The sequence below is a fragment of the Pelobates fuscus genome, chromosome 2 (genome assembly GCF_036172605.1).
Source record: "Pelobates fuscus isolate aPelFus1 chromosome 2, aPelFus1.pri, whole genome shotgun sequence".
Classification (NCBI taxonomy): domain Eukaryota; kingdom Metazoa; phylum Chordata; class Amphibia; order Anura; family Pelobatidae; genus Pelobates; species Pelobates fuscus.
Window position 1 is genome coordinate 291832649 of NC_086318.1, and position 12376 is coordinate 291845024.

At 42.9% G+C, this 12376-nt stretch overlaps 1 protein-coding gene across 20 annotated transcripts in view; it reads right to left on the reverse strand.

Moving 5' to 3' along the window:
• The window catches only part of AFDN (afadin, adherens junction formation factor), a 202010-nt gene that overhangs the window by 108830 nt on the left and 80804 nt on the right, over positions 1-12376 (reverse strand). For all 20 annotated transcript variants that reach the window (XM_063443438.1, XM_063443439.1, XM_063443450.1 and 17 more), the window contains exon 5: positions 8074-8234. In XM_063443438.1, coding sequence (XP_063299508.1) covers positions 8074-8234 — 161 coding nt within the window. The remainder of the gene's footprint in view (positions 1-8073; positions 8235-12376) is intronic.

A 12376-nucleotide genomic window follows, 5' to 3' on the forward strand; every position in this document is an offset into this window, starting at 1 on the left:
TACGTCAGACGTGAATGAGGCCTTTTTAGGGCCTCTGAACTCGGAAGTCCCTCTGGTGGCCGTCTGATTGACTGCAACAAGAGGTGTTCCAAGCTTCCAATGTAAACACTGCATTTTCTCAGAAAATACAGTGCTTACAAGAAAAAGGCTGCAGGGAGCTGTAGCACTCACCTGAACAACCTCATTAAGCTGAAGTTGTTCAGGTGACTAAAGTGTCCCTTTAAAACATTAAAGTAAGGGGGCGTGTCTTGACACCCATTGAGACCGGTCTCATGTAGCACCAGCGCCGCCGACAAAAGGCCCATATAACCACAATTGTGACCCATATTGTCCGACAATACCACCATGTCCCAGGCAAAAGGCAAGAGAGCCACCGAGAGATAAGAGAAGGCGAACTTCTTCACCTCCAAAGCACACCAGGGAAAAACTATCCAGCCCCTGGAAAATAGCCAAGATGGCGCAGAGGAGGAAGAAGAGCAGTCCCGCGGGTCGCCACATCCTGAGCCCCAGCTCACTAAAGACTTGCTACAAGGCATGCTGGACACCATGTCCCACAAAATCCTTACCACCCTACAAACGTCCATCGGAGACCTCAGAAAAGACCTCCACGATTTGGGCGTGAGAACCTCCGCTATGGAGGATAAAATGGCGGACCATGCCGAAGCCCACAACACCCTGACACACGCGGTGGATGATCTCGCTGCACGCATGGACACATATGAGAATAAGCTTGGTGGTATAGCTTGGTGGAAAGACGAGACAGGGGGGATATGATAGAAACATTTAAATACATAAAGGGAATCAACACAGTAAAAGAGGAGACTATATTTAAAAGAAGAAAAACTACCACAACCAGAGGACAGAGTCTAAAATTAGAAGGACAAAGGTTTAAAAATAATATCAGGAAGTATTACTTTACTGAGAGGGTAGTGGATGCATGGAATAGCCTTCCAGCTGAAGTGGTAGAGGTTAACACAGTCAAGGAGTTTAAGCATGCGTGGGATAGGCATAAGGCTATCCTAACTATAAGATAATGCCAGGGACTAATGAAAGTATTTAGAAAACTGGGCAGACTAGATGGGCCGAATGGTTCTTATCTGCCGTCACATTCTATGTTTCTATGTTTCTATGTTAAGCTTGCCGACATGGACAGAGCCAGGTGTAACAACCTGAGGCTCCGGGGTGTGAAAGAAACAGTTGGGGTGGCGGACCTCCCAACCTATATCGCAGAGCTGCTCAGAAATCTAGCCCCTGACTTACCTTTAGATGTCCTGCTGCTGGACCGAGCCCACAGAACAGCACGGCCGCGGTTCCTACCACCGGACAGCCCCAGGGACAAACTGGTGCGTATGCACTATTTTCATGCAAAGGAAATTATCCTAAGGGGCAGCAGAACAAACAGAGCCCTGCCGGAAAAATTTCACGGCATCCAGATATTTGCGGACATCTCCCCAGCAACGCTGAAACGCCGGAGGGAATACCAAGACATCACATCACAACTCCGAGAACAACACATCGCTGCTGGTACATCGCGGGGGAAAAAAAACTTCATCTCCACGCCAGAAGAGGGCAGCAACCTGCTGAGAGAGTGGGGCATAACGGTTCCCTCCCCGCACAGAAGACCACCGGAGACACGGAGGCTATCCCCAGAGTGGAGGAAGACCAAGCGGTAACCCACACACACATAAAGGGACAAATGTACAGCCATCCTGGGTTCCCCCACACCTGCCTTACACCCTAGAAGCCCCTATACCAGGGCTCACATGTTGCTCTCCCTCATTCAAAGTAAGAGTAATGTCGAAACGTTACAAAAAAAATAATTAAAACAAAATAATAAAATAAACTAATAATAATAATAAAAAAAAAAATACATAACTATACAGAAGAATATATATATATATATATATATATATATATATATATATATATATATATATATATATATATATATATATATATATATATATATATATATATATATATATAAAAAAGGTACTCATAGTACAAAGGCAACCACCTAACTACCAACAAACGGTAACAGTCACGGAGACTGGAATATACTTTGTAAGAACTCGCAACAGACTCTACATATCACTACTGTATATTGGCCATAGGGCACTTTACCCCCCAACCAACCCCGCTCCTCTCCCCCCTCCTCACTTGCACCAATGGGTCACATAACTATGTTCATTATGCTTATCCAAAATGGGCCCGCGCGGCGGAGCGCCTGTCTCCTGTTGAAGCCATAAGCTTCATCCCCCACGGCACTGCTACGCAGAGCCAAGCCATAATATTGGCACTAGTACTACTTCATTTAAGTTTTTATTGTTCTTATTGTTTTATTTATGACTATGCTCTCACTGACAACCAAATACTGCAAAATGTATATAAGCCACAATGTCATGTGTATTACTGTTATTTACTGTTTGTGGGCTATGTGGGTAGCCCCTTAGCAACTGATGATCACACACGAGCTGACCACACACATCACAACGCTATTTACCTATCTGGGATATATGCCACACTGCGAGTACCATCTACACAACCTAAGGGGACCCCGCTGCCTAGCTGGACTGAGCTGGGATGGGCAACGGACCCCACAGAAGATAAGCCACACATAACATTACCAAACATTCTGAAATACGACCCCCCCCCCCCATGAGATTTTGCTCTCTTAATGTAAAAGGACTTAATGTCCCTCACAAACGACATGCACTTGCTAGGGAACTGAAGTCTCAGGGAGCGGATATAGCGTGTCTGCAGGAAACGCACTTCCGCACAGGCGACCACCCGACAATACTGAAAACCACGTATCCATACCAATTCCACGCCACTTCCACAAAATCAAAAGGTGCCACCGTAATGCTTAGCGCAGCCGTATCCTTCTCACTGGTCACACAAGACATTGACTCCAACGGACGGTATGTTATAATCGTAGGTCACATTAATGACGTCCTGTACACAATTGTGAATCTGTATGCACCCAACACAAACCAACTGAACTTTCTGCACAAGATACTGCACAAAGTGTCAGCAATACAGCAGGGAATAACAGTCATCTGTGGGGACTTCAACCACGTCTTGAACCCTCAGATGGATACCACTCTCTCACCCCATAGCGCTAGGTATCACACCCTAAAACGACAAAGCAAGGCGATACAAAAGCTTCTCACGCTACATCACTATTATGATGCATGGAGGCTGACACACACCACAGAAAAATCCTACACCTTCTTTTCACCGGTACATAACTCCTACTCCATCACATGGTCCGACCATGCACCCCTCACCCTAGATCTCAAAGACCTCTACGATTTTAAACACCGTAGTCCGTGGCGCTTAAACACGTCCCTATTACACAACACACAATTCAAAACGGAATTAAACATGGCCCTTCAGCACTACTTTGAAGACAACAACACCTCAGATATTTCCCACATCACCTGATGGGTCGCGCATAAGCCGGTGATCAGGGGACTGCTCATTAGGAGGGCGTCATATTTAAAAAAACAATCACAAACCCAACTGCGACAATGGCAGCAAGAGCTGTGCCACCTAAACACACAAAACCAACTCACACCCAGCACTGAGCTGAGAGACAGGATCGTGTCCCTCACCAGGAGGGTTCATCAACATGCACTGGAACGCACAAACTTTTACCTTACAAAGTTAAAAGCCACAAATTACATGCAAGGTAACAAAGGCAAGCAGGCTCTTGGCCACCAGGCTCAGGGAGCAACAAGTCAAACAAAAAATAGCATACCTCCTCAAGCCAAACGGGGAAAAATGTATGATGCCTCGGGAAATCAGCAATGAGTTCGCCAGGTATTATGCCGACCTATACAACCTCAACAAAGACACTAACACCCATCAACCGCTGACAGACAGCATCAACACCTACCTGGACACAATCCACCTACCCCGACTATCACTAGCCCAACAAACTACTCTGTCCAACCCCATCACAGACGAAGAGGTGAAAGACGCTATTAGAGCTCTACCAACAGAGAAATCACCTGGCCCCGATGGCTTCGACAATTTTTATTACAAAACATTCCAAACAACACTAACACCGCACCTAGTTCATGCTTTCACAGAAGCAGTCAACTCTGAGTCATTGGGAAGGGAAATATTAGCTGCCCACATTGTCACATTACCAAAACCAGGAAAACCCCCCACACATCCCCAAAACTTCAGACCGATTTCGCTCTTAAACACAGACGCAAAGCTGTTCGCCAAAATATACGCGAGGAGGATGAGTGACATCCTCCCCCACATCATACACAATGATCAGGTGGGATTTGTCACTGGCAGACAGGGCACAGACAACACACGCAAAGTCCTAGATCTCCTGCACAGCTTAAGGCGGGATGGTCGGGGCGGCCTGATACTCTCCCTTGACGCAGAAAAGGCCTTTGACCGTTTACATTGGACCTTCCTGGAGAGGGTACTTTCTAAGTTCGGCTTCCCGACAGAATTTACATCAGTGGTCAGGGCACTATATAGTTCACCCTCAGCACAAGTACTAAACGCGGGCTTCGTGTCCGACCAGTTTACCATCTCCAATGGGACGCGCCAGGGATGTCCGCTATCTCCCCTGCTATACGTTGTGGCGCTGGAACCACTAGTAACCAGAATTAGGAATAACTCAGATATCCACGGGGTCCAAATTGGGAACAAAGAATACAAAGCCAATTTATTTGCTGATGATATCTTATTGACTTTGACCCAACCCCATACATCTCTACCGACCCTCCTAGAAGAGGTGGCCACATATGGAAAACAGTCTTACTATAAACTTAACGCGACTAAAACCCAAGCGTTAGGGGTGGGTATACCCAGAGACACCATGACAGCACTACAGACTGCATATACGTTAGATTGGAGAACAGATAATGTTACCTTCCTAGGACTCACTATCACCAAAAACCCGGACGCACTGTTCCACAGCAATTATGGAACACTAGCTGAGACATTGTCGCCCACTTTAAAATCATGGGAAGGGAAACTCCTCTCCTGGCTGGGCAGACTAGCGGCCATCAAAATGACCCTCCCACCTAAGCTCCAATACTTACTGCGGACCTTACAAATACCGCTTCCTAAATCTTATATTGACACCCTACAGAGGATGTTTACCAAATTTATCTGGGGACACCGCAAAATTAGAGTAGCGTCATCAACCCTACACAAACACATAGAAAGGGGGGACTGGGCATGCCAAGCATACGCCTCTATTACAAAGCAGCTCTGCTTGCTACACTGATCACCTCACACGCAACAGAAAACCAACCACAATGGGTAGACATAGAGTCCACCTGGACCGTCAAGATCCCGCTAAAACACCTTTTCTGGGTACCACGGCAACTGAGACCGGAGTTGCCAGAGAAACTGCCCCCCACGGATCTCTTACTTAAAATATGGGACACACACGGGGGAAAACTATGCTCGCGAAAACACTGGTCTCTGGCTGCTCCCCTGCACAGCAAGCATATAGCCAACCCTTCATTCGATCATCGCCAGTGGATGTCGGGGGGGATGCACACACGTGAAACACCTATACGTAAACAATCAACTAGCACAATTCCCCGACCTACAGAGCAGATTTAAATTACCCTCCAGACTAATATTCTCCTACCTCCAGGTGAAATCCATGCTATCTGACACTGACAAGGACGCCTCGGCACAGCAGCTGACACAATTTGAGCTAGCCTGCCTTTCTCCCCGCACCCCTCGAAAAATACTCGCAATGACCTACAACCTACTAAATAACCAGGGGGGGGGGGAGACACTGTAGATACACATGTGCACGCGTGGCAGACGGACATAGGCCGCACCTTCGATAAAACCGCCTGGAAACAGGCATTCACAGCACATAGAGGCAGGTCCAGATGTGCCTCACACCTGGAGCTCATGCAGAAATTGCAATATCGTTGGTACATGGTCCCAACCAGGCTTGCGCGGATATACCCGGGAACCACTGATCAATGCTGGAGGTGCCAAAAAGACAGGGGCTCTATGTACCACATATGGTGGTCGTGCACGAAAATCAAAACATACTGGAAGATGGTGGGTGAGGTACTCTCAGAAGCACTGCACCAACGCATATCGCTCACACCTGAATTGTGCCTACTTTTTATGACATTAAATACATACACCAAACCAAACTCTATACTGCTCTTCCACATACTGATCGCAGCCAACACGCTTATTGCTAGAGCGTGGAAATCAACAGAGACGCCTCTGCAACATCTCTTGATCAAACAGGTTTCAACAAACCTGGACAATGAAACAATGACCATGCTCCAATCACAGGCACGGCCGGTCCACACTGAGGCCAGAGCACAATGGGACACCTATGTTTCACCACGCACGGGTGACAAAAAAGCTACATTACCTGCATAATTGCCAGGCATAGGGAAGAGAGGTGGGAACATGGGGGGAGGTGAACGCGCACAAGATTGAATCACGCCTACACCTGTAACGCCGCACCGACACACGAATCTTCAGGCTTACAAAATCAGGTGCTCGCATGCACAAAGAGATCCCCACAAGGTAACCCACAATCTATATAGTTAATATGTTAATCTGTTTGTTCACATAACCAACACCACTCAGTTCAGACGACCAATGCACAAATGAGCCAGAGTACAGGTACAGGCAACGTGCCAAGAATACAATATACTCCATAAGTCGCACAGATGTTACAAGATTTGTAACCTATTGTACACCTGAGGCATAAAACCAATGTATTGAATAATGTACAAACGAATGCATGAACTGTAATTGTATGATCCGATGGAAATATGACCACTGTAAACTAATTCTTGAAAACCAATTAAAAAAAACAAAAAAAACATTAAAGTAACACTATAGCTTTAGGAACACAAATATGTGCCCTGTAAGCTATTTAGGTGCCTGTCATTCCTTCTTACAAATCTGAAAAGAGGGGGGAGAGTCCAAAACAAGTAGTTTTACTTACATGATCTCCTTTGCTGCTCTGGCCTCTGCACTGCCATTCCACCTCCATGGCTGAGATCATCAAGATCAGTCAATCCAATGCTTTCCACAGGAAAGCACTGGGAGGCTAGTGCACATGCACAACAAGTTTTACTCTGCTATTTCTGCAGAAGCGACTCAGAGTGACAGCTACATCTTTATTGCATGGTACAAAGTGCATGTTAGACAATACTGCTGCCTAGCTCAGGTTACTTACACAGAATTACTGTTTGGCTAAATTACAAACTGATTATTACACATAAAACGGATTGTGTATATGGTTAGTAACAGAGTATCTCAACAAAGTCAACTGTACATTAATGAAACTAGTTCTATCAGTGTTATGTAGTAAAAGAAAGTGATCCTCACACCCCCAACAAATAGCACGTCTTGTCGGCTTAAAGGAACACTATAGTCACCTAAATTACTTTAGCTAAACAAAGCAGTTTTAATGTATAGATCATTCCCCTGCAATTTCACTGCTCAATTCTCTGCCATTTAGGAGTTATATCACTTTGTTTCTGTTTATGCAGCCCTAGCCACACCTCCCCTGGCTATGATTGACAGAGCCTGCATGAAAAAAAAAAAACTGGTTTCACTTTCAAACAGATGTAATTTACCTTAAATAATTGTATCTCAATCTCTAAATTGAACTAAAATCACATACAGGAGGCTCTTGCAGGGTCTAGCAAGCTATTAACATAGCAGGGGATAAGAAAATCTTAATTAAACAGAACTTGCAATAAATAAAGCCTAAATAGGCCTCTCTTTACAGGAAGTGTTTATGGAAGGCTGTGCAAGTCACATGCAGGGAGGTGTAACAAGGGTTCATAAACAAAGGGATTTATCTCCTAAATGGCAGAGGATTGAGCAGTGAGGCTGCAGGGGCATGTTCTATACACCAAAACTGCTTAATTAAGCTAAAGTTGTTCAGGTGACAATAGTGTCCCTTTAATTGAAAACCTATAACAAGTGTCAAAATGGATAGAACGGCAATATTACAAATCGTTTAAAATCATCAAGCTTGGAAGGTGAAAAAGGGATTTGTTTCATAATATACAATATAATTTAAGTTACCAGAATCAGGCCGTCCGTCAGAGCTGCGAAACTCTTGCATTCTTTTTTCTAACTTCTGCTGTCTTCGTCGTTTCATAACAACCTCTGGATTGGATATTGTGCGTGTAAAGCTGGTTTCTGGCATGTCTTTATACACCTCTGCTGCCAGCTGTGAGTTCTCCCTGGAAAATGAGAACATTTACAATAATGTATATAGCACCAATGTAAACCAAGACAAACACTTAATTCTGACAAACCGTTTGCAATACAGTAACAGCAGTTTAAGAGGGCCCTGTCCAAATGAACTTACAATCTAAAAACAATGACTGACAAAACTCTGAAAAATAATCATGCTTTGTCTGTTAAGGAAAGATCACTAAAGCATTGATAATGTTATCCAGTAATTGTTTATATACGTACTGGATTGGCTTCTAAATAAGCGAACACACATAATTTCTAAAAAAAAAAAAAAAAAAAAAAAAAATCAACAAAGGTTTTACACAAAGCTTTTTTAAAATAATAAATAAAATTTTATTTAATTAAATTAAATAAATGAAGTCACCCTAGACTAATTACCAAAGATTAAGTTAACTAACTATACAAAAAAAAAAAAAAAAGGTAAAACACAAAAAAGACACAAAAAACTAGGTCAGTCTAATTCACTAAAGGGTTATTCACTAAAGTGAGATTCCAAAGTAAAATTTAAAGTCAAAATAGCAGAACTAGAAACATTCTCTAATTCAGCAACGCTTTAAACAGTGCGGCCTCTATGGGCTTAAATTTGAAATCCTAACGTCAGTGAAAACCCTGTGAATCTCTTCAAATGTCCATATTTGTAGTTTTAATCCATTTAAGCACAGACCTGGAAGAGAAGTAAAAGATCAGATTAAACCGGAAAATAAAAATTCTAAATGTTTCCAAGCTGCCGTGGCTCTCTGGTCATTGTTTATCTTAAAGGACCACCAATAGCACTCAGTCCACGTCATGTCAACAAAGTGGTCTGGGTGCAGTGGTCTTTTTATTTTAACCCTGCAGTCTAAGGCAGTCGTTTAGAAGATGTTGCAATGCTTTTGTGCAGGGTTAAATACACCTTTAGTGCCACTCTACCTGACAGCCACTAGAGACACTTTCATGTGAGAACCAAGTCACACTCTGACCGCAATCAAACACCGCTCCTAGAATGGGGGACAAACTGCAGTCCCACGCATGTGCACCAGTTTCTCAATGCTTACCTACTGGTAAACATTTGATTGGCGGACATCATCAAACTTAATGATTTCAGAGACGTGTGTCAGCAGCATGGCGAGGAAAGAAACGCAAGTGCCTTTTTTTTTCCTGACCTAAACTGTTAGGACACTACAGAGTTAGTAACACTGTAAAGAGACACTTTGTACTTGATTTGCTGACAGAGTTATTGCAAAACACGAAAACTGCTCTATATCAAGAAATTTTAATAATAATTTCTACTTTGTTTTAATTTAAATGCTATTTTTTTATTTTATATTTTAATTTGCATTATTTATTTTGTTTAATGTTAAATGTGAATATTGCATAAGAAATTGGGCTGCATCAATCGAGACACATTCCTTTAATTAATCTATTTAGATAAACTTGTGACCTGGTAGCCATCTTATTTTTTAACATTGGGCAAGAGCTTTAGCTCTCCAAAAATTGCACAAACCTTACATTTTATTTAAAGGGACACTCCAGGCACCCAGACCACTTTGGCTCATTGGAGTGGTCTGGGTGCCAACTCCCACTACCCTTAACCCTGCAAGTGTAATTATTGCAGTTTTTTTTAAACTGCAATATTTACCTTGCAGGGTTAAGTCCTCCCCTAGTGGCTGTCTATTAGACAGCCACTAGAGGACACTTCCTGTACTATAGCACAGGTTTTCTGTGCTAGAGCGTCGCTGGACGTCCTCACGCTGTGTGAGGACCTCCAGCGTCGCTCTATTCCCCATAGGGAAGCATTGAAATTCATTTTCAATGCTTTCCTATGGGGTGCGCTAATGCGCATGCGCGGCATTGCCGCGCATGCGCATTAGGTCTCCTCGGCCGGCTGGCGAGATCAGTCTCGCCCACCGGCCGACGTAAGCAGAAGGAGGAGCGGCGGGGGAGGAGGAAGCAGCGACGAGGGACCTGTCGCTGCCCCTGGTAAGTCACTGAAGGGGTTTTCACCCCTTCAGCAACTGGGGATTGGGGGGTGGGAGGGAGAGGGACCCTCCAGTGCCAGGAAAACGGATTGTTTTCCTGGCACTGGAGTTTCCCTTTAATCAACCTATAGTAAATTAGGCTGGCATTACTCTGTGAAGTTTTGTCAATTTATCCCCTGTGGCTATCTTGGAAAGACATAAGAATTGTATAACTCTTTGTTACAGATACAAATAATGCTACAGAGAACATATGATGACAGCAATCAGAGTCTGTGATTTGCAGAGTAATTTGCAGATTTCTCTTTGGTTTCATTATTTCGATTTTTACATAAAGTTGTATATTAAATGGTTGTGAATAATAGTTCTGACGATGCTCTGTTCCTAAAATGCCTACATTAAGCTGGATATTTTTTATTTTGGTTTTTTTTACGTAAATTTATATTGAAAAAAAAAAGTTATTTTTTTACATGCTAAATGATAAATACATAGGTTAGTTTTGATGACAGAGTGGATTTGAAAAAGCGAAAGGGAATAACATCAAATATCTCTCCTAAAATTGAATCTTTTGGTTCACTGCACATCTCTTGAAAAGAAAGTATTTGTTGTAAAAGAAGAAGAAAAAAAAATACACAGTTTAACCATGTGCAGCAAATGTAGAACATTAAAGCATCACTGTAGGGTCAGGAACACAAACATGTATTCCTGACCCTATAGTGTTAAAACCACCATCTAGCCCCCTGGGCCCCTCATGCCACCCTAAATATAGCAAAATCTTACTGTATTCAAGCCTGAAGCATGCGGTTTGCCTAAAAGAAAACAAGCAGTCTGCTGACATCATCATAAGTGGTCGCCTGATCCAATCACAATGCTTCCCCATATGATTGGCTGAGACTGACAAGGAGGCAGATGAAGGGCAGAGCCAGCATGATTCAAACACAGCCCCGGCCAATCAGCATCTCCTCATAGAGATGAATTGAATCAATGAATCTCTATGAGGAAAGTTCAGTGTCTGCATGCAGAGGGAGGAGGCACTGAATGTTTGGATGCATTTTAGGCAGCCATGACCCAGGAAGGATCTCTAACAGACATCTGAGGAGTGGCCAGTGAAGTTATCACTAGGCTGTAATGTAAACACTGCTTTTTCTCTGAAAAGACAGTGTTTACAGCAAAAAGCCTGAAGGTAATGATTCTACTCACCAGAACAAATTCAATAAGCTGTAGTTGTTCTGGTGACTATAGTGTCCCTTTAACTTTCTGCCCTCACTAGCCTCCTATAGGACTGCTTGTTACAAACATTTAAAGCTCCAAATCAATATATGCTTTAACAAAATTACCAAACATTAAAAAAATAAAAACCTCACAATGACCTGAATAGATCAAAATCTTAATGATGCTGACAAATCATCTGACAAGCTTTTCTCGATTTGAAAGCTTTTAATAGTTCTGTTATATTAAAACGGACACTCCACTGACTTTTTTTAAATAAGTAGATCGCTTCAAAGAAAGCGTGCATGTATATTTTATGCTATGTTTTCATATGATGTATACAAAAAAAATAAAATAAAAACAGCATTTAGCAATCATTGCAAGAGCCTCTCTTTCCCCAGAACAGCCTTTCAGTCAGTGCCAGGACATACGCCAATCATGGAGAAGCCACTGTGCAGTAGCCGTGAGCATGCATGCACACATGATCACGGTTTTCAAATTCTTCTCATTGAGCTGTAGTGAAGCTCACCGAGAAAGGTGGATGGTTAAGTGAGCTATCCCAGCATGTCAGTCACTCCCACTAGCTCTCAAGAGCTAAGAATAGGACAAAAACCTCCCTGGCTGAGTTTCGGCAAAGTTTTATAAAAGTGCTGACTTTTATAGCACAACAGTGTCACATGGAATTATTTTTATGAAGACTCAGTTTTACCTACGCATGGTGTAATTTCAATATTGACATGTTTTCCTTTTTCTATGTTGAAAATGCAATGAAACCGAATATTGGAAAAAGTACCGATTTCTATTGAATCCGAATTTTTATAAATTGTCAAAAATATGACACAAATGAGACTGCAGACACATAAGGCGATTCAGCAAAACTGAAGTGCTTTATGTGTCTGGAGCATTTCTTTAATCTCTCTTTATACGTGTATGACCTAAATCGCCTGCAGCAATGCAGGTTT